General features: G+C 39.7%; 2 protein-coding genes across 2 annotated transcripts; one reads left to right on the forward strand and one right to left on the reverse strand.

Moving 5' to 3' along the window:
* Positions 1 to 4,964: 4,964 nt before the first annotated feature.
* On the forward strand, positions 4,965 to 7,102 carry LOC128448829 (zymogen granule membrane protein 16). The gene is made up of 6 exons (XM_053431626.1): positions 4,965 to 5,072; positions 5,239 to 5,291; positions 5,425 to 5,548; positions 6,014 to 6,113; positions 6,271 to 6,360; positions 6,453 to 7,102. Exons 2-6 carry the CDS (start codon positions 5,240 to 5,242, stop codon positions 6,585 to 6,587), a joined length of 501 nt encoding a protein of 166 aa, XP_053287601.1. The 5' UTR covers positions 4,965 to 5,072; position 5,239; the 3' UTR covers positions 6,588 to 7,102.
* On the reverse strand, positions 6,498 to 10,879 carry LOC128448828 (CKLF-like MARVEL transmembrane domain-containing protein 8). Its single transcript, XM_053431625.1, has 4 exons — positions 10,719 to 10,879; positions 9,407 to 9,580; positions 8,427 to 8,546; positions 6,498 to 8,161 (listed from the first exon to the last, which is right to left on the reverse strand). The coding sequence occupies exons 1-4, from the start codon at positions 10,848 to 10,850 to the stop codon at positions 8,075 to 8,077; spliced, it is 513 nt and encodes a 170-aa protein (XP_053287600.1). The 5' UTR covers positions 10,851 to 10,879; the 3' UTR covers positions 6,498 to 8,074.
* Between the last annotated feature and the right edge of the window lie 12,240 nt (positions 10,880 to 23,119).

The following is a 23,119-nucleotide window of genomic DNA, read 5'->3' on the forward strand; positions in this document are numbered from 1 at the left end:
CTGTCTACATATTCTTACACTCATAGTACATTATATTATCTATTGCATCGCCAAATACTTATATCCGTACTATATATTATATCATACTCTTTGTATATTCTTTGTATATATAAGTCTATATACACATATTTATACATGTGTACATATTATTATATTTGACTATTATTATATATACTGTTACTGCTATTATTACTATATACTGCTATTATATTGGTATAATTACTATCATATATAAATATATATTATATATACTATACAATTTTTTATATACTATCTAACAATAACATTACCATCATATCATCAGTACTATTACCATCATCTGCCACTGCACCTTATCTACCTATTTATCTTGTGTTTCTGTTTTTATTCTTTCTACCTCAATATTTTATTCTATTGTATTTTATTGTAATCAAATGTACCGGCTGCTATGACGACTTAATTTCCCTTCGGGGATGAATAAAGTAATCTATCTATCTATCTATCTATCTATCTATCTATCTATCTACAGACCTCAGAGTGACAAAGGGAGCCACAACAACTAGGGCTGCACAATTAATCGAATTGCATGATCGTCAGCGATATTGACATTTAAAATGCGTGCTTTGCTACATATCAAATCAAGCGCTTTCTCGACTAACATTCGCTAACCACCAGAGGGAGAACAAAATGGGAGTTGTCATGCACGCACCCTGCAGCGGTAGCCAGAACAACGTTTTGTCTGCAGCCAGTTCCGGTATTTCTTAGAGAGTAGAGACAGAGAGTAGCCAATCACGGTGTCGTGTGAAAGGTAAATCAATTATCAGGAGCAGAAGGCGAGGAGCTAGTCCTTCGAAAAGGATCATCAACCGTTGTATGGTAGTTTTGGAATTTAGGGCAAGTGATGATAACCAAAGAACAAATCATGCCAGAGTGCGTTTAGAGTTGTGTTTGCGCCGCATAGTAATACAACTACCTTGTTTAACCACCTGAAAAAACGACCCACAAACCATAGTACAACAAGTGCATCAAGGCCAAAACTAACATTACCTCCCTGAATCTCCGTCCATGTCCAACGTCAACAGAGAAAACCATAAACGACCATGCATGGTGCGACAGCGTATCCATCCCCTTCCCGAAGACACACTGGAATAACTGATGCGATCGCATTTCATTTGGCCAAAGACATGTGTCCAATAAATACTGTGAGCAATGATCAAGCACAACAATGGAGCCGTACATGTCCCTGACAATTCACTGCATTGATTGTAATTTGCAATGAAGAGTCGATGCTTACAGACGTCATTTTTTCCCATAAGAACCGACAGGAGAGTCGATTGCCCAGGACCTAATGAAAGATGTGTACATTAGCTGGAATGTAGCACAACATGGAAGTGAAGCAGTGTTCTTGTGCCTTTAAACATGAAAATGCTATAAAAATATATTGTTCCTAAAATGTATGAATAATCATGATATTAATATTGATCTAAATAATCGTAATTATGATTTTGGCCATAATCATGCAGGCCTTACGACAACGCTGCGCACAGAAGTGTTGTGGTGTCTTGACACAACAGTAAACCACCACTCTCTCACATCCAATGAAGGATGTCCAGAATTTTCTGGTGCACTTCCTCAAAGTGCACCAGATTGTAGTTGACAATCCGAAGACAAAATAGTTGCCCGCGAATTTAATATTCGATCATTCGTTAGTTACCTCATGCGCGTGTTATTCGCGCAGCTGTAATCAACTTTGTTTTACCGGAGGTGCTGATGGAAGTAGCTGAGGAGTGAGCCATCTCGCTCCCTTCCCATCCCTGAAACTCGGGCATGTGCAATGCGATAAATATAGCACATGGCACGTCCGTTGCGAAATCATCGCATGCCAGAAGTCATAAGAAAGTCATATATACAAGTTATTTACAATTATTGCATTCAACATCTATGAGGGCCCACCTGAGGGCCCAGCACCCTGCACAAGATTGAACCCCAACCCTTGGTTGGAGGAAGACCACTCCACCCACATATATATTATATTATATAATTGAAAGTTTCCGGAATAACAAAACACTGCTAGCATTTGATTCCTTTGGGAAAGGTACTGTTGTCAGGAGACAGAAGCTTCAGACCCATGGCTGGAGATTGGACTACAACTCCCATAATCCTGCTGGAGTGACGTACCAGGAAGTACTATAACACGAGCCGGTCCCGTAATTTGTTTACATCACGTGCAGGGAAGATGGCGTGTGATTCCAGCCTGAATTGTTTCATTCATAACGTTCAGTGCAGACTTCATTCAGCAGAGGAGACAGGATGAAAGCCCCAGCGGATCCAGGCGCGCTTCCTCTGCCTCCGAGGGACAACATCCCGCGGTGAGGGAGAAGTTGGTAGAGCAGAGATGTCCCGGGAAGAATCCGTCAGCGAAGCTGCCGTCAGTGACGCTGCCACCAGCGTTTGTTCGGCCTCGCGGAGCCGCCTTCAGTCAAGAAGTAGTTGAAACTAACTCGTGGCTCAGACCCGATGAATTAAACGCTTCGGGTGCGCAGCTCCTCCAGGATGTGGTGCGCGCTGAGAGGCCCGCGGGAGTCGTGGCGCAGACGCTTGACGTCCGATTCACACGTAGTGAATCTTGAAGGACCGAGCCGAAATTTCGGAAATAAAGCGAACTTCTTCAGAGGAGGAATTACTCGGATTGAGAGAGACAACGACCCACGGAGGAACAACGGTCACTTGGTCAACGGCTGAGACGCTGTAGCAACAGGTAGCCATACTGCAGCAGCAGTGCGAGCAAGAGGGGTTGATGGGAAATGTCTCTCTGGTTAAATAGACCACCTGATAAGGTGGGTGTGTATTATAGATGGTTGTGGAGATTGAGGTATATCACATGATGTATGTCACATGATGTATGTCACGTGATTGGCGCAGCGCAGCTCGAGTTGCCTGCCAGAACTAGCTCGCAGGCGTCGCCATATTTTCTGATGTGATCTCAATCCACACTTTTGTCTTTGGAACATTTCAAAAAATGTGATTTTAAGTCTCCAACCCCCTCTCCTGCTGGTCGGGTCCTTTGTGACTCTTTTTTCCCCATGAGGGACTAGCCACCTCTGTAGGTCAACTGTGGTCACAGAGCAGTCGGCTGCTCTTTGTTAACAGATGCTTTGACAGCAATGATTTCAGCTAAGAAATGCAGCATCAGCCAATCTCTGAGATGCACATTTATGATATGTCTGAGGTTCGGCATTAAGAAATCAATAACCATCCTGACTGGAAAAGCATGACCCCAGATAAAAGTAGATATGGTGTGATTAAAAACGCTTTAAAATAAAACTATGCCAAATAATTCAATCCACATAGGCCACCTGGCAGGGGATTTTCTGATGTGCTCACAAGGAAGTCTAGAATTACCTCCTCTCTCTGTTTCTTATCTCCAAATAGTTTTGGTAAAAGGTACAGGGAAGTACATGTGATACATGTTGGCCAAGGAATCCAGGTGAGTCCAGTAAAACCAGTTGAAACAATCATGAGGAACCTTTCTTTTGTGTTACTTCCTGGTTTTATGTAGCTCTGAAGAGTGTCACTTGTCCACAGGAGGACAATTTCTATGAACTTTAGGAAGTCGGATAAACTTTTGAGTTAATTGTATTATTTGTATCGACAAGTAACATGTGTATAACCCTGTGATCTCTGTTTTACTAACTTTCCATATGGTGAATAATACAAATAGTTGTCATCATGATGTTTTTCTTGAAATTAAACTGACTGCTTGATTCAACATCTTTTATTTTTTTCATACATTGCATTTCTGCTATTTCACTGGTCTGTTAAGTAATCTTCAGATCCAAGTTCACAAATAAGAACAAAAAAAACTGTGCAATTGATCTTGATATAAATCAATGCAGCAACAAAACAAACATTGTGCTTTTACCCTGTGGACAAATTGTTAAACTGTCAGTGACTATGATTGTTGTTGCCATGACTAGAGATCAATCGTGGGTCAGTCCGTCTGTGTCTGTGTCCAAAACGGTGACAGAAAAATATCTAATCATCAATATCTGGTGGGGACTTTGACCCACCGTGGGACACAGTTGGTGACCGCTGCTGCAGTTTATCAGAGTACATAGAAGAAGACATTTTTAACCTGGACACACTGCCCCACCCCCCACTGACTGCTACACAGCGCTGGCCTGTTGAGTCAATGCTCCTGCAGAGCTGTTAAGCATTTTATGGAGTGCTAGTTTGAGCATAATTCACAAATCTGGTGTTGTAATGTTTTTGTTTGCTTATTGCCAAAATATTTCTTATGAAATTGTTGGGATTCTGAAGCATTTTACAGCAACAAGAATTATACTGGCTAATATCCACTGATGAAACAAACAACTAATTGAACTTTAAGTCTTATCTCTTGATTTTAATTAGAAGATAGAGTTTACCCGGTTTAAAAATATAAGGAAAGAAATACAAATTTCAACATTTCCATGACAACGACTACATCTGCTAGAAATGTTATGTTTTATGGTCAAAAGCTGCAGAGCTACTAATTAGGCATCGAGATGAGTTTAAGGGCGTTTTCACACCTTAAAGTCTGGATGTATTTATTACATTGTTTACATTTAACCCGATTACCAATTTGCCCAAATAGTCTGAACGATAAACTGCAATGTTTTCACATTCCAAATCGTTATAACCAAGGTTCATTTGATTTGGAACTTTTGTTCTGACAAAATGTGTCTGTTGGTCCTGTCCCTGGTACGAGGCACCTATTAGTTAATCAGAAACCTTACAGCTCTCCTTACTGAAACAATCGTAAACAGATTCATATCAATGGATTTAGCCTGGTGGAAAAACATCCTGCTGAACGAAATTAACTTAAAGATGGCTGTCAAAGTTCTCTTCCGGGTTCAACATCTAATTCCAGTAACCAAAAGCTTTTCCGTGAAATAGAAAAAATCTGCTTTTGTTCTTCCAATCACAGGCCATCAAGTAGGAATGTTTGTTTGTTTGTGTGGTGAGCAAGGTAGGTAGCTAAAGGTATTTAAATGCCAGTGTCACAGTGTCTGCTCATCCTCTGCTCAGTCTGCTCACACAGGTACTAGAAGGTAAGTTGGATGAACCCAATTATTTCAGTTTGAAAGATTCTAATTTTATATATTTAATTTATATTTAATTTATTATGATTAAAATAATGTTAAGTTACTGCTTCTAATAAGTTGAATTGAAAAAATAACTAATGTAGGTGATACTGTTGCTCTTTATTGTCATCAGAATGCTTTCCCTCCTGTTCTTCGTCGGGCTCTTTGCCAGCTGCCTGGTAAAACGTAAGAAATTAAGCCTTTTTACACAATAACTGAACTTTGTATACATCCTACATCCAAGATATTTCTATATGGATAGTTTAATCAAGAGATGAAGTTTGTCCCTCACGTCATACTTTTTTTTCCAATTCTTCAGCCAACATGGCAGACTACTCCTACTCTGGTTCCGTTGGTGGTGGTGGGCATCCCTTTTCCTCATCAGCAAAGGGAAGGATCACAGGGATCAGGGTCTGGGAAATCCAATCTCAATACATCACTGGGTTAGTCTTTCTTCCTGAGTTGTGGCAATATAGGGATGTTACAAGTTATACGTTATATTATATCCTCCAACCAGATCGATCCTAGTCTTCCTCATGCCGAAGTGTCCTTGGGCAAGATACTGAACCTCCTAAAAAAATTCTGCAAGTAGATGCACTGTATGAATGTGTATGTGAATTGGTGAAAACTGTACTGTAAAGCGTTTTGAGTGGTCATTAAGACTAGAAAAGAGGTATATAAATACAGACCATTTACAGACCATATATTAAAGTGAAGTATAGATTCTTCTACTCTCTGTTCCCCAATAATTTCCATACAGGTCCTTATTGCTTAAGATGGTGCCTGTGTTTATCACTCTTTTCTGTGAATTTTCTTTATTCTACTTTTATTGTTTAATTGAGTAAGATATCGAGACTCCATGTATAATTTTTTTTAGTTCACTTTGTGTTTCCTCTGTTTCCTTGCAGTATCCAGCTGCGCCATAACTACATTTGGTCTAAAGTGTTTGGACGAGTATATGGCGCAGTGCTTGAGATGTCCCTTTTTGATGGAGAGGGCATTGTTCAGGTTAGAGAAGAAAACACTCTGATAATTTCAATAACTAGATTTATGATATTTTCATTGAATGACAATTACAGAATTTTGACATCATGTTTTAACTTATTGAGTATTAACTACAACAACAAACCATGGTAGTTTGTTTACATTGTCTCTCTTGTTTCAGGTCTCTGGTAAATACCACAGCAATTACATCTATCAGCTGATATTCATAACCTCCAGAGGACGATCCCTGACAGCTGGCCAGCCTTATCAGGTCTTCTACCTATTTTCTATATTGGAATTATCAATACGTATGCTTGTGGTCATGCAATAACATTACAATTATATAATAATGTTGTGTTGCAGAAATCATTCAACTTCTACCCGACTCACCCGGAATCAGAGCTACGAATGCTGAGCGGCCGACATAACGGCAATGGGATCACTGCACTGGGAGCTCACTGGGCAACTGGGATCAATAGCAATAGCACTAGCGAATAATGAATGAGTTCAAAGATGAGTGGTGGTGTACTAATTATTGGTTTGATGGAATAATCCAAACTTGTCACTGATAAACCTGTAAATTGGTGACCAACATGAGTTGACAAATGTGCACTAGGTAATTTCACACCACTTTCGGAGCAATACATTTGATAATGGGATATGAAACATTGTTTTATGAGTAAAGAAACTAGGACTTAATGGTGAAGGCTCTATATTAACTCATTCTGTGACTCTGTGGTGCATTTATACTAAACAAGCACATGTCAGTCTATATACTTTTTCTATGTATCACATGAAGGGGAATTTATTAAAAGCACTTTGCTCATCTGTATTCCTGAAGGAAACAAACCAGAAATTTGTCACTTTTAATCAAAATCCTATATATTTGGAGAAGATTCAATTGTTATGATAGAGGGGATTATTGAAAAGACTGTATGGTTTTCATTCAAGCATATTGTTAATGGTTGGAGAAATGTACAATTTGAATCTTATTAAATTTGGGTGCATGCAAACACTGTTAAAATGTGTAATCATTTTCCCTATCCATACCCCTTACCAATCACCACTCTCCCTCCAAAACTCCAAAACGGAGGGAGGAGACTGAATTATTCATCGTTCTTATAATCTAGACTAGTTGATACATATGTTTAGGCTCTAATACAATTACCTGAGTATGTCACGCAACAGAGCCAAAATAAATTAATTGCTTGGTCAAAATCCATCAGATATTGATGTTGAAAACATAACAGTGTAAACGTTGCCAGTGTGTGTCGGAGTGTGGCAGATGCAATAAGAAATACCAGCAGCTCTCAGAGTGGCACAGTGATTTATAAATGCTAAAGCTAACATTAACAACAAATAGGGAGCCAAACATTATTTCAATCATTTACCCATTTCAAGAAGATTCTTATTTATTTTTTCAAACCAGCAAATTAAACATGGTCAGTGAAGCTACATATTCACAGCCTGACCTCTGTCTGCGTTGCAGCTTTTCCTCAAAATTTTTTCAACGTCTCTTCATTTGTTCAACACTAGAAGGTAGATTAAATGATCTAAACATAAACTACTCGAAACAACACGTTCTATCTGCTACTTAACCATTTGTGTGACTGACTCTGTGTTGAATCTGGTCATGAGGGCACCATTTGTTTGTTTGGTCAGTTGTGGTTATCTCTGCCAAGGAAGTTTTTTCACTTTGACACAATTGCCATTTTCCCAGAAGCAATTCATGGCTGTTGAGCACAAACAACCACATACATTTTGAAAGCAGCTTTTTTGTTTCATCTTTAAATTGATATGTCTTCAATGAACTTTACTGAATTACCTGTCAAATATTCTACATTCCATCGTGATCATTTACAGTCTCCTCAAGTTTTGATTGAACTGACGCATCTTGTTGGAAGCTTGATCTCCTGTCATCTGATATTCCCTTCATGTCCTTTCCTCGGTAATGCACCTCCTTCGTTGATGGTAACTTAATTAAACTAGTGCTCCTCCTCTGTGGTTTTCCAGGCGTGGAAACTCAGGTAGCTGCTTCCTGCATAGCACAGTGTGGTCAGAGAGGCAAAGAACTGGAGGAGTGAGCGGTTAAGAAGAGGTGACAAACACAGGGAGGAAAATATTATAAATTCAGATTGGTGGTGAAAAACAAATACTTACAAATGTACTACTATGTTATTAGACATATATTATCCTTATATATGATCAACTAGGTGAAAGGCTCTGGTCACACATACCAATATCGTTCACTAAAGTGAACTACACACTTTGCTTTGCTTTGCTGCAGGAAGTGAATGTTTTGCGACCTGGCTCATGTAATGACAGGAAATCTCTTACTGTAGATGCGACCCAGCAGTTGTAGTTGTGCCGCCCCCTTGTGGCCTGGTTGACAGTCAGGGCATCTGATACTGCTGTCGCGAGATAGAGAGCTGCTGCGCTGCAGTTGAAACACAGGGACTAGAGGAGACATAGACACAAAGGAAGGAAGATTTTTTTCTTTGTTATGAGCATTGTCTGGTGTTTAAAACGCTTGTGCTGGATCTTAGATAAAGACATTGCTTCATTCATCTGACTCATCATAGGACCTAAGCATTGTTTCACAGTACTGAGCCCTAACCAGACCAAAATAAGAATTTGTAACTGTTATTTCAGAAAGAGAAAGGAGAAACTGAACAGAATATAAACTCATCAAGAATAAGCAGAACAGTATCACAATGCATAAAAGAGAGATACGTTTTTAAACTTGAAACTTGTAAGAGGGATTTGAATGCACAGTTCCCTTGCATATAATTTGTGTGGTTTGTTGCCAGTTGGTGTCTATATGATTTGGCTATATAAATCTTCTAAGTAGACTAAAATAAACTATATATTGTTTGTGGGTTCATGGCTTTGTCCCTATCCAGGGGCTACATCCTTTATAAGACTTGAAATGAGACTTGCTGGTGTAGATTTCCATTTTTGAATCATAGCAACAACTAAGTTGATGTGGGATATTTTCAAAAAATTCAAATTTAATGACCTATTGTTTTTTTGTTGTTTTACAAGTGTAGCACAATGAATCTCGGTTCAGGTTGATGATCGAGGTATTTATCTATTGAATCCTTTGTCGCTCAGGGATGGATGGATGCAATTGTCAGACATGTTTGAAGGAGCCATTGAAATGGGACAGTCTCATTGCTCAAACACAACCTCTTAAGGATATACCCCCTGAATCGGGACACAGCTTATATCTGTTGATCTTAAAGGATGTTAATACGACCACTGTCATCACAAGGCATGCATTGTGTCAAGATTGTTCCCAGATCATGGTACGTTACCAGTGTCGTCCAGGGGACCCGTGGTATTCTCCTGTGAGCTCCAGTGAGATAAATTAAAAACAGGCAAACTGTCAGAACCCAGCACGAGAGGGCGACAAACATCACCCAGCAAAGAGCAGAGAGATGAAAATACTCTGTACCCCCAATGAGAATCCACACTAACATACCAAACACCTGGAAGAGAGGAGAGGAGAGGAGAGGAGGGGGATTAGGCACAAAACATTTGTTTTTGATGATTATTTACTGAAGCACAAAATTAAGTTTTCTATCTAAACCACCTGAGCAAATATTTGGCTCAGATTTGCAGTAAAGGAGATACATTCAATGTGGGACATGAAATGTAGTATTTGAGCTGGTTGAGGGACGACTTTTCCATTTTTTTTCACTTTTTTCTTGTGTTTTTCGATTTGTTAGTTTTTTCTTGTATTCATATGTTGTTCAAAGAGCACTTTCACATCCAGCCTTTCCCCTCTCCACTGCATCGAAGTGCTGTGGTGGTCAGTGACTAAATCGATTTGCTCCCATGCAGCACTTCACCAAATCCACCCTTCCTGTCTGACAGGATTCCGGCTGCATGTTTCATATCACAGGAAGAAAACAGTTTCTGGTGTGAAACACAACTTCGAAACCACATCGGTTTCTTTTACACTGAAATATTAATTGATTATTTTATGAAGTTATGAAATTCAATATCTATGAATTTAGCTGTATAACCTATAATTCAATCTAACAGTGTGCTGTACACTTTCCTAAATAAGCAGCTTTAGAGTGTTCAATTCCATTCTACTTATTAAAAAGTGTTACAATCAGATCGGCCCAGCCTCTGCATGGCAGCCAGCCAGACTGTATTTACAGACCGGCTGTCCTGTTTCTTTCCCTCAGCTGATTTGGAAAGGAAGGGAAACAATGAAGGAGAGAAAGGAGGAAGAGTTGTTTTGTCTGGTGTGTTGGTTGGTAACTTCCTATTTTCATAGAAACATAGTTTTAGTTTAATCTATTGAATACAATTTACGAAAAAACGCAAAAATAAATTAATGCTATTATTACCCAAATAAATTTCCCATTGATTTAGACATTTTTACAAGCGCAAAACCTGCTTTTATATGTTTCTGTACACATCTATATGATTAAACTGTGGAATAGAAACAACCTAAACAGATATGACACTGTGTCTGGTCTTTAAGTGTGACATACTTTTCTGATAAATATTTAAAATTACGGTGATATCAACGTATGATCAGATGATCCAAAAGTAAATTGTTATCATTGGATGTATTGTAAATTTTACATTTAAACTTTAAATCCAACTTACTATTTCAGCCTGGAGGAGAACTCCCTCAGCGGTCGTGGTGAAATGCTGGTCGAAGGCCAAGGTGGAGGTCGAGATGTTGTAATCTGGTACTGGGGGACTCCTGCGGCCCGACACCACAGCGGATCTCTCCATGGTGCACTGACACAGAGAGAGTGTGTGTGTGTGTGTGAGTATTTTCAGTGTCGCTGCAGCAGAGGAAGTCGTGTTCCTGTCCCGGAATCCAACAAGGACACCCCTCTATGAACTGATGTTGTAGATCAGTTGGTAAATTAACAGAAACAACATGAACAAATGTTTGAGTTGTGCCCTGTCACATTTGATAGTCAAGAAAAAATACTTTTATCTCATTTGGATATGTAAAAAGTCAGTAAACTTACCCAGTACAGCCCAAAAAAATAAGTTACTTTTCTGTGGCTGCTTTTCTGTTTCTCCTATTGGTTGATCTCATACAAGCTTCATTTGTTGGAGCCATGACGCATTACACAATACATTACAGCAGTGCTGCATGTCTGTACTAAAATTGTATTAAACAAATTACACAGTATAGGCACATTTAATGATATAGTAGACTGTTGCATTGGAGAATACAATACACTAATACACAAGTACTTTTACTTTTAATATTATTTAAATGCAAGTACTTTTACACAAATAGAAACATTTATGTGGTACTTTTACCTAACTTCATTGTTGTCTTTTTACCTATACATTTACTATAGTAAAAATAGAGTACTTCTTTTACATGATGTGTGAAATCTGTATGTAGATAAATGATGCTGATTGTCAAGAGGAAGAGTTGATGTCTGTGTGATGGACCAGTGTAATGCTACAACCTTTGTTAACCCCTAAACTACAATTATTAACTATTTAGGTTGATATGCTACATTCATCAATCCATCAATTTTAATTTGTTTATTCCATATTCAAAAATCACTTTTAGTGTCATGGGGTTTAACAAGGTGCAACATCTTCTATGCTTAACTTTCAACAAGACAAAATTAAAAACGTAGAAACATCAGAGAAAGCCATATATGAGGGATCTCCTCCCAGGATGGACAGAAGTGCAATCGTGTATTTTATCAACAATATAACAGTATTTACAACATTGATGAGAAGAAATAATGTTTAACATAATGGGGATGTGTGTCAAGGTTTAAAGGATAAGACAATGTCCGCCAATAATTTGTGTTGTATGTCATTATTCGACGCAAAAAAGAGGTACCTTAACATCGATTCTATTTCTCCACTGAAAAATAAAGAAGGAATATGCTAATATTGTTCGTTAACACAAGTAATATGTGACTAAGATATCCATCCCGAATTCCTACTAATATCTAAACACGCTTAACTGGGGAAAACTTTCAGATTCAGATGTAAAAACTGTTTCTCATGTGTCTGACTCTGCACATTCATCATTTTCAACAGTGAAGGTCAAACGTCCAAGAGAAGAAACCATGAGAAAAAAATACATTCCCAGCTTTTTAAGAGGGGAATGTGAGACCTTGATGCTGTGATAAGTAATTCTGTTCATTTATAGGATAAAGATTAAAACCAGGGGTTACAGAATCCTGTCTGTGTTGAACTAGTATGTTCTCCCCATGTTTCCATGGGTTTTCATCAGTTATTGTGAGTCTTTCCCACAGTCCAAAGGATTGCAGATTTGGGTTCCGATAGTTTGAGACTCGACTGACCAAAGGTGAGAATGTGGGTGTATCTATTCCTGTATATCGGCCCTCTGATTGGCTGGTGACCTGTCCTGTGCCCCCCCTCTCTCCCAATGTCTGCTGGGATTGGACAAGCAGTAAGGATAATGAAATATTGATTAAAACCATCAGCATCAAACTTCTGCTCCTGTTGTGGTGCTGCTATGGGGGCAGTGGGCAGCTTTAACCACTGGGGGGCAGAAGTTACACACGTATGAAAAGAACAACAAGACCAGGGGGAAAAGCAGAGTACATTGACAAAAGGTTGAGGGAGACTTACAAACTAACAGGGCTGATTAACACAAATATTTGTTTTCATAAATGTATTTATGTATGTTGTTATTTTCAATGACTGTAAGGCAACACTTATTCAGTGTGAATTAGGCCCCCTTCGACTGAGGCAGAAACTTCAACAACTGAATGTTACCTGCTACTGTTGCAAAGACATCTATATCTGTACATGCCTTATAAACTCGTTAACAGAAACCCTAGTTTTAAAGAGATGATCAAATCAGATTCCCATTCAATTAGTGTTTGCATGTAATCAGTGGGATTATGTGTTTCTCGACTCTGGCAGCAGTTTCCCCAGGAGGTACTTTCTCATTGGATGGGATTAATTGAAATAAGCTGGTGACTATAGTCTCAGGCCTCTGAGTTGCTCAAATTAATTTGCAGACCAAGCCAGAATTCTTTATGTCGCACCCCGAGTTCCCCCTTCACTTTGACAAATTGCAAATAAACAGAGCAATAACCTTCACATTGAGAGTCTTTGTGTTGTTGTACTGCAGTCAATATCCTGCACCAGGCATTATCTGACTGGATATTTAACATGGGTTATTGTGTGGTACTTGATGGGCCGATCTTTCCCAGCTGAGCAGATTCTGCTCCGTACAGCAATATATCCCCCGCATCAATCTACACTCTGCATCACTCTTCCTCCATTTACTGGACCAATAGGCAAGCTTTTCTTCCTTAAGCTGGTGAGTGGTTAAATCGAGCCAATACCATAAAAACAAATGTCAGCCTCTGTGTTTCACGGGACTGGCAGCCTGAGACAAATAGATTTTCTATAATATATATATATGCTGTCTAACAACTAATTATCACAGCAGGACTGATGTCACTTCACTTTTGCACTAATTAATTGAAGACGGAAAAAAGATTTCAATGTCATTGAGTAATGTCCGGGCCGATTCTTAATTATTTCTTGAAAGAATGAACACGAAGAGCTTCTAGAAGTTTGAGCTTCTACAGAAGATGCTCCTTTGTTGTGTATTGTTGTGTGGAACCTTGCTGTGTAGATGACTGATGTGTTTCCTGCCCTCGTACATTTTAGTTTGGATCAACATGCTATTGCTTGTCCACCCAAACAACTGAAACTTTGTGTTTATGCTCAGAGGGGCGACATTAGCACATTAGTTAAGAGTGTCCTATAAAGTCCAACATTAAGGAGGCTTGTTAGCTGAGGTGTACGTTGCAGATTGTGCAATTCAGCAGAGTATGAAGCGTATTAATAATGGAAGCAACTGTCGATGTGCTTGCATTAGAGCCCAGTCTCTCCTCAGCCACACACAGGGAAAAACCCTGATTGATGACATGATCACTTGGAGTTGCTCTAAAGTTATTCCAAAGCTTCCCCCCTCATCCGATATGTCTCTGTTCTCTTCCACCACTCATTTCTCCTCCTCCTTCTTCACCACCCACTGTCTTTCTATAGCGTGAATGATGGTACCATTAATTGTCCACACAGCAGTTTTCATAAAAACAAGGTTAGAGTTTAGTTTTGCATTCATCAATTTGGACTGAGTTTTGTGAAATCATTGAGGCTTTCATCAGATGTTGAGGAACATGTGCAGAAGATTAGACAAAACACCATTTAGTAAAATCATTTAATGTCAGAAAATACTTTCAACACATATTAGTAGTTAGTACAAGTATCATATCAATTAAAATACAAGCATGATAGTGCATAGTCCTTCATATGAATAGAGCACTTTTGCTGTATTGGTTTAGAAGCTCATATGTACTGCATATTACTTTAAATTCTCTCTAAAATACCACAAAGGCTTGGAAGCATAAGGTTCCCTGTCAGTACTCTACTTCTGATTCCATTTATAAAAATGATATTAAATTGAATGCAATCTTTCCCAAGACCCAAGTTAGCCACACAATAAAGTTATCTTCACCTCAGGTTGATTTGATTGAAAGAAAGGAAATTAAACAAATCGGATTAGTTTTCTACAGACTCCAGAGGGAATTATGCAACCAACCTAAATGTGCAGAGTTGTACCCTTTGTAGCTGAGGTTCACTCTGTACCTTGTATTCTTTGAGTGTGGAGAGACAGACGTCGAGGTGTCACGTCCACGCTGGAAATGACAGGGCTTTTATTTAGTTTTCCTCCTCTCACTTCTTCATCGTCTTCATCACTTCACTGTATTTACTCTTCGATCCCTCTAATTCTTTCCCCCCTGTTCTGTCCCTGTCTTCATGGTGTGTGTTTCCACTCGGCTGCAGTGACACAAAACCTCACAGACACACACGCACACACACACACACACACACACACACACACACACACACTGCACTGTTTACTGAAACTCTACATGCCTAAGATGTAAATAACCTGAACTCCGTCTGAACCTCCCCATCCCCTCCAACACACACACACACACACACACACACACACACACACACACACACACACACACACACACTAATAAATGTGTGCTAGCCCAGATGCTGCACTGTAATTGGCCACTGTGGCTTCCCGCTGTGGCAAAGATATTTTTAATGCACACACACTAATCCTTGCCTCTGCAACATCTGCCAGATCCCGCAGCACATGTGCTGGTTAAACACAACCACACATGCATGTACACACACACACGTATCGTGCATGCACCCATTGTAACCACACCGGCTGCCCCTCCCTGTTAACCACCAGCCCTGACGTCAGTTCTAAATAAAATGATGCAGTTCACAGAAAGGCACAGCCTCGCCCTCCGAGGCTAAATCTGCAGTTTGCTCTTCAGCAGCAGAGTTTCCCCTGCACTGCTTTCTTGGCTGTGTGGACAGGCCTATAAGCATCATGTGACGCTAAACATTGCTCCTGGAACTTTCAATGAGAGTAAATCAAAGTTATTCTAAAGGGTGTTTGTCATGTGACAGCACCATCTGTCAGAGACAACTACAGTGTTCAGTCCTCTATTTGCTCCTCTCTAACTTGTCTACTTATTTCCTTATGTCCTCAACTAATAGGACACTATAGGACAGAAGAGTCTATTAAATTTCACTTGCACTCTTGTAATTTTCACTTTACTATGGTTGTGGTTGCTCTTTTGTGTTTGGCTAAAGAAAGACACATTTTGATGGTAATATTTCAATTTTAATGTAAGTGCTTTAACTGTTAGTTAAAAGCAGGTATTCAAGGTTGCAGCTCGTGCGTAATAATACATGCACATCCCTAACTAGGAACTCATTGAAGGGAGCTGCTCACCTCGTCGACTTTGAGTTAATTACAACAGAGAGAGTCATAAGGTGAAGTGATTATATTATTTGAAATAAATGAAATGTTCATTTCTGATCAAGGTGATATTGAAATCTGATAATATGAACTGACAGCTGGTACAAGTGGGCCACCTCTGTCCCTGGGATAGATTTTAAACTGTACACATTTATATTTTATTGCATTTAAAAACAATTGACAATAGCCTATATCCTTATATGGTACATTACCTGGGAAATTCAAATGATATTGTGGATGAAGAACCATATATGAATGTCTGTTTCTATCTAATCCAGTGGTTTACGGATCTACTAAATAAAAATGTCATCACTTTGATGCAAAAATCACACAGAAATCCATTATTACCTTCTGCCCATGTCCTGCAAACCACCAAAAATATTTAAGTGATAGCCACAACATTGTGACAGTATAGAAAAACCACTGCTGCGGGACAAAGATTCATCATCTTTTATTATACCGTCGTATTTTCTACACAAGAGTCTGTAAATCCTCTGCAGTCTCAATGGTGGCAAATTCTGTGGCACTTTCTACTAAGACCACTAATTAGCATGCAGTAGAGATAAGTGTGCAGATGCTTGGATCTCACTGATTAATTCAGTTTTTCATTGTTTCTCATGGTCTTGGTAACATTATGAAATGTGAAAAAAATCTTGTTTTTTAATGGTAGAAGTTGTTTTGTTCTTTTCGACAAGGCAGAACTGCTCCGTTTCTCGACGAGCATTTACTCTCGACTAACCTCACTAGTTAAGAGAGACATAGAGAGTTAGGGGAGGGGAGACAGGGAGAAAAAAGGGAGAGAGAGAGCGAGAGAGAGGGAGCGAGAGAGGGAGAGAGCATGGATGTATCAAACAGCAGCCTCCTGCTGAGCTGGGAATGGAAAAGCTGCTGGCACCAACATGAATATTTCAGCAGAAAGCTACAGCTCTCTGTACCCCTCTCTCTCTCTCCCTCTCTCCCTCTCTCTCCCCCTCTCTCTGTGTCTCTCACCTTTTCCTTCCCTCTACCCCTCTCTCCCTCTCAACCCTCCACCACCGCCCCCTCACCTACTGCCTCCCCTCTCTCCCTTTACTCTCCTTTGGAGTGGCCAGTTATAATGAAGGGTGATGGAGATGGAGAGAGCGAGACAGAGAGACGTATACAAAGAGGGAGACGGGCTCAGACTGAATTCTGGGTAGCCGAATAAGAAAATGGCTTCTGAATGTAAATCTGGGAAGGCAGCAGCCGCAGCAGTGTTGCCTCAACTTGGCTGCTTCCCCAACCCCCCCTGCTAGACACTTGTAATGGTTTGGCCCGGGGTAGTTCGACAATGAAAACAGAAGGCATGGAACAAAACAAATATCAGCAGGCGGGAAGTTTCTCTGGAGACAAGGATTTTTTACAGTTTACCATTAGGTTTCCCCCCCCCCCCAAAATTTAAACAACTCTTTTCTTCATTTGATGTTTATTCATAGCAATCTTGTTATCTTTTCTGTGAAGAGAGTGTGTGTATGTAAATGTGGGCCTTTTGTCTGTTGGGGGTGTGATGATAAGACCACTGAGTGATCATTGGAAATCCCTTGATCAGTAATAATGACATTTTCTGATAATAACATATGGCTAATGTACAACATTAGAATGCAGGACACACAACACAGGTGAGCTGCTGCCTGGAGGAGCAGCCTGTGATCTGAAATCGTGTAAATTTGTCTAGAAAGTGTACATTTGGAGTTTTAACAAAAAAAGTCACTTGAGATTGGAAAATGTATCTGAGTGACATTCACTGTCCTTTGTGTTTTTTTTGCGCTGCACCGAAAATAAACAAAACCCTTGGGTTGCCAGGAGTTTGTCATCTGAAACATTCAGAGAGCAGGGACTTCAGCATGTCGCATGCATCCTGTTTGAAAACGCTGCTGCCATTGATTCATTCAGTTCTATGAGTTAAACCTCCCCCATAAACAGAGATTAGTAAATTGTTTCCTAAAGATGGTTCCCAAATGAGTGTTTGAAATCTCCATTTTCCATTTCATATTGTGACACCTACAAAGCCTTAGGAACCTATGGAAAGTGGAATGACACTTTATACCATATTGGCTTTTGACAAATTGTTGGATCTATTGCCCTGCTCAGCTTGTTTTGTTGTATCAGCCTAATGGACGGGCTAATTCAGCCTGTTTCTTTTGGGAATATAACTGAGCCGTTGCTGGTACTGCCAATATAAGCAGCCAGCCAAATAGCCTCCAACCTACTGTACAGATACAGCCTCATTATTTCTATTTGTTTGTTTCTCTCCATCTGTGTTCGGCCTCTGCAGCTGGCTGACTCTTATTGGGCTAGCAATATGAATAGCATTGTTTTAGAATTAAAAAAATATATATTTTCAGTGCATGAGTTGGTGCAGCAACAGGATGATGTCATCAATCTGCACAGTAGAACTTCTTGCAAAAGGTGATTATGGGAAAACTTCACAAAAGCCCTGCACTCATGTGCCACTCTGAGGTAGGACATGAGTGGGCGGAGTGAGTGGCCGAGCTGACCTTGTTTTTATTTGAATCATGTGCCAGTTTTAATGAATATCCTTCAGAAGGTTCTTGCTTGTGCTCCCAGCGCGACGCCCTGATTCATAGTTAATAACACGTTGAGCTTGCATCATGCAAAATGAAGAGGCCCACATAGCTGCTTACATTATTGCTGAACAAAAACACTCAGAGGAATCTGCAGATGTGTGGCAGAAGTGCAAATGGACTAATTCCATTTTAGTAGAAATAAAGATAAAGAATGACAAATATTTATAAACCAATACTTGTATAGCTCTGTAAGTATCAAATCTTTGGTCACATCTTTTATTTCATGGACACTGACTCCCTGCTGCCGACCTGCCAGTTGAAGGTGTGAGCTTGGGGAGAGGCGGTTGACTAGTGGCAGAAAGTTGGACTGTGGGCAGAAAATCCGACGGTGGTCTCTGGTTCGAATCCACAGAGTGACAACAAAAACAACATACCTGGACGGACAACACATGGACAACACCTGGATCTGTTCCACACTGTCAAAGTGCCTACCCCACCCCACCTGGGGACCTGCTCCCCAGGTCAAATTTAGTCAAGGTTCCTCAAGACAAAAAGCACAGAAAGGCAAAAATCATAAATGACAAAAATAACCATCCATCCATTATCAGTAGGGATTATCTTTGAGGGTTGCAGGAGCCAGGACAAATACACATTCACACCCATGGCCAATTTAAAGTCTTCAATTAACGTAACCCTTTGGAGAGTGGGAGGAAGCCAGAGCACCCAAAGAAAACCCACACAGACATAGGTACAACACGAAAAGTAAGTGGATTTGAATCAGAAACCTGACCTGAGAGGCGACAGTGCTAAACACTGTGCCACTGTACTGCCTGACAAAAACATCCACTGTCAGAAGGTATTACAGTAGAAAGGCCATTGGATAGTCAGGTATAGTGATTATTAAAAGGGCCTAATAGGAATAGAAATACAGAATATATTTGTCAACACATCAATTATTTTTAATTTAAACCATTCATAGATTTAAAAATGATAAGTAGTTTAAAATCAGTTCTTTGTTTTACAGTATAACCTAGTATTAGCAAAGTGCTATATATGTAAGAGTGTGTGTTTGGGGGGGGTTGAGTGTTGGGCCATTGGCTGGTTATTTTTCTATCTGCAGATACGCTTGTCATCATACAGACCCAAGTGGTTGCCCCTGGCCAAGATATGGACCAATAAAGAGCTCTGATAGCACTTTTCTGCTAAATATGAGTCAGTGTGTGTGTGTGTGTGTGTGTGTGTGTGTGTGTGTGTTTAATAGTGTGCTTAGTGTTTCATGGTGGTAAATCGTTCGTTCTGTCTCATCTCACACACCGCTGGACAGCAGAGTCTGCACTACCCTGATAACACACACATGCACGCACACACCGCCGCATCACACAGAGGCACAAGATTTCTCTCACACTCTTTTAGGCACAGGAACGCACACACGCAGACACACACACACACACAAAATACACTCACCAAGGCTACACACAGTACCTCTCTCCATCCTAAACTTGACAGTTCAGTAAATACTGCAGCCTGTAGAGTAACATCCAGTCTATTTGTCTCTCTGTATGTATGTCTGTGTCTTTTACTGCCCTGCTTGTCTCGCCCCTGCTGCCAAAGTTAGTATTGATAAATCTAGGAGTCAGTGAAGCTCTGTGTTACAGTGGAGCTGGAGCCATACAAATTTAAGGTAAAGGCTAAAACCTTCCTAACCTGCTTTACAAAGACTTTACCCATTTTATCTGTAGTCACTTTTTATTTGACATTGATAGAAAGAAACTGAAACTTCAATCAGGAGGGGAATTTGTGAAGGAGCTTTTGTTGCTGATTCGAAGCTGCTTGAACCAGACAAAGTCAAATTGTTAATATAGTGTCAGTTTGTCTCAAAGAACTGTCATAAAGTAAATTACAGATGTGATACGGGATAAAATTAAAAACAAGGGAGGACACCACAAGAAATATCATTATCACTTCATCTGACATCAGAAGCCTTGTCAAAGTGCAGTATTTCCAGCATCATATTAGAGAGGTTAATGTGATGTAGTTAGAACTAAATGAAGAAAACAACAACTTTCACAGACACAGAATCACAAAGTGATTTACATTAACAACAACAAACAAGAGAAGAACGCAATGAAGTCAGAACTTAACACAATGCATGTTTAATAATTCCGTCACACACAAAGGATGTTAGATAATAAAAACTGATAATGTCTGGGAAAGCAGATGCTTGTGCTTAAAGACAAGATTAGCACTGAACCAAAATGAGAGGTCAAATATTATAACTTCTGTTTCTTTCATGAAAGTGGCTAAACTGGCTTTCAGATTTAGAAGTGTATTGATATGTTTGCAGAAATTCAAAAATATTGATGTTTGAAATGAGACCGAAACATGACTTGAAATGGAATTTACACAAACTATCCTGGTGTACACACAGAAACAACAGGGCTGTCTGTTAGAGCTTAGTGTTTTTCTGTGTTACTTTATTTTTCCTTTCGAAAAATTTTTGATGATGATCGATGAGATCTTTACTGAAATACAAGGTCCATCTAAGTGGACAACAGAGCGACAGCTGCAAATGGAAAGAACAATTGATAAAGTGATATGAAATATAGAAGACACAAAAATTCGGGAGATGGAGGAGAGGGGTGGATGAAGGAAGAGTTTGGGAGTAATGATAAGAGCAGATGAGAGAGGGACAGATAGGTGAGTAGAGGAGAAAAAGTGAGCAGTCAAATCTACTAGCACACAGGGGTAATTAAGCTATTGAACTCACAAAGAGTAGTAATAAATAGCAATATACTGTGTGTGTGTGTGTGTGTGTGTGTGTGTGTGCGTGTGGAAACAGAGAGAAAGTGTATGTATAATGGAGCGTTAATACTATTGGCTCTTAAAGGTAATTTTGGCCTGTCACTCTGGTAAAGGCCATCGCTGTGGGCCATCGGCCAGCCACACACAACCACCAGCACACTGCAAATGTCAACATTATCACAACGGGCCGTGCATGAGTGTGTGTGTGTGTGTGTTTGTGTGTGTGTGTGTGTAACGGTGTAAATATGTTGTTTGTTAAATCCTGTTCAACGTGGGACTGCAGTTACAGTTTTTGATGTATTTCTTTTATTTTGCCGTGTCTTTTATTTTTGAAAACCTGTCGTGGGAGCTTCTGGGGGATTAAGTCTGGCGCACTTTGTTTTTACCTAAGAAGCAGGTGCGCTATGGATGACTGTGGCTGTTTTGTCCCATATATGTTGCAGATGTTGCAGATGTTGCAGAATAAAGTTACACTGCTTCCATTAAACCTGACTCCAGTGAAATACATAGAAATAGCAGCAGAGCAAAACAGAGACCGTCACATGTGCATGATAAATTACTCTTCTGTATTCTTCTAAATCACTCTGATTTTCTTGCTTTCTTTTCCCTCTGAGATCCTCTGATCTGAGATCCTCTGATCTCAGAGGGACATGTCTTTTTCTTCGTCCTGACCATCCTTGTCTCTCTGTATCGACGAGGCAGACTGTAAATATTTACATGTCCTGGAACCCAACTGATCGATCTTTGTCCATTTCTTTCTCAAACTAAAAGAGATCAGCTATGCACTCTATTTAATTGGCTCCTTTTTCCCCCCAGCCATTGTTCATTATTTATGTTTTCTGTGTCTGCAAGAACCGTAGCTACACTTTAACATTTCTTTAAAGCAGCTGACAGCCAACATTGTCTCTCAAGTGTTAAAAATGTTTTATCACCATGAGGCCGAGCAAAACCATTGATAATGCATGGGAACATGCTTGTCAAGGGAGAATTCAGTTTTCCTCTCTGGAAAAAAACGTTGTTTAGGCTATTTTTGGGATGCCATGGTTTCTGCAGAAAGTTTATGTTACAGAGCAGTTTTCGAGCCGAGCTGTTGTCTTTTGACCAACTGCACATTTGTACTGCACATTTGTATTTTAAGAGGACGTCTACCATCAGTCTCGAGGTTTTACTTCCTTGATTTTGTTCCTCATCTATCATAGAGACTTAGCAAACAAACATTTTATATTATAAAACATGGAGTATGGTTCAATATTACTTTGATTGTGTATTACAAGGTCTCCAGGTCGTCCTTAATAAGTACTTTTTTATGCTTTCTCACTCGATTCAGCCTTAACATTTATTTTATTTCAACTCAAGAACACGCTCCAGCAGAAGTTACCACATAAAGCATCATTGAACCACACGCTCAAAGCTTTTAATCAAACAAGCAACAAGCTTGTCCAGATCAGCAACAAGTGTCTTATGTGTACAGTTTTTTCCCAATGGCAGTGGGGCTCACAAACAAGCCCCCTGCATCACACTGACTCCGCATCGTTGAGCTCTCAAGGGCCACCGTATGAATCTGCTAATATGCAATGGTTCTGATTTAAACTTCAACACTACAGGAGGAGGATTTCTCTGTTTAATGACATTGTATCAATGAAATAAAATAAAGTTAGGTGATTACGTCTTTCTTCTTTTCAAAAGAAAAAGAAAACATCCAATCCTGAAAAGTTGTGTTCAGTATGATACCTATTTAACCTTTTTCAGACAGGATCCATGCAGCAAGAGTTTCTCCTCTCAGAGTTCACGGTGCAACATGTAGGACGTAATGTTATTAATGACAT

This window comes from Pleuronectes platessa, chromosome 10 (genome assembly GCF_947347685.1).
Source record: "Pleuronectes platessa chromosome 10, fPlePla1.1, whole genome shotgun sequence".
Taxonomy (NCBI): domain Eukaryota; kingdom Metazoa; phylum Chordata; class Actinopteri; order Pleuronectiformes; family Pleuronectidae; genus Pleuronectes; species Pleuronectes platessa.

What these genes read in the sequence shown, in the direction of transcription:
- LOC128448829 (XM_053431626.1), top strand. Translation starts at nt 5,240, where the DNA reads ATGCTTTCCCTCCTGTTCTTCGTCGGGCTCTTTGCCAGCTGCCTGGTA. An exon ending in TGCCAGCTGCCTGGTAAAAC is followed by an intron (nt 5,292 to 5,424) that starts GTAAGAAATTAA and finishes CCAATTCTTCAG; the next exon opens with CCAACATGGCAGACTACTCC. An exon ending in CAGCTGGCCAGCCTTATCAG is followed by an intron (nt 6,361 to 6,452) that starts GTCTTCTACCTA and finishes GTTGTGTTGCAG; the next exon opens with AAATCATTCAACTTCTACCC.
- LOC128448828 (XM_053431625.1), bottom strand. Translation starts at nt 10,850, where the DNA reads ATGGAGAGATCCGCTGTGGTGTCGGGCCGCAGGAGTCCCCCAGTACCA. An exon ending in GGGTCCCCTGGACGACACTG is followed by an intron (nt 8,547 to 9,406) that starts GTAACGTACCAT and finishes TGTCTCCTCTAG; the next exon opens with TCCCTGTGTTTCAACTGCAG. An exon ending in ACTGCTGGGTCGCATCTACA is followed by an intron (nt 8,162 to 8,426) that starts GTAAGAGATTTC and finishes TCACTCCTCCAG; the next exon opens with TTCTTTGCCTCTCTGACCAC.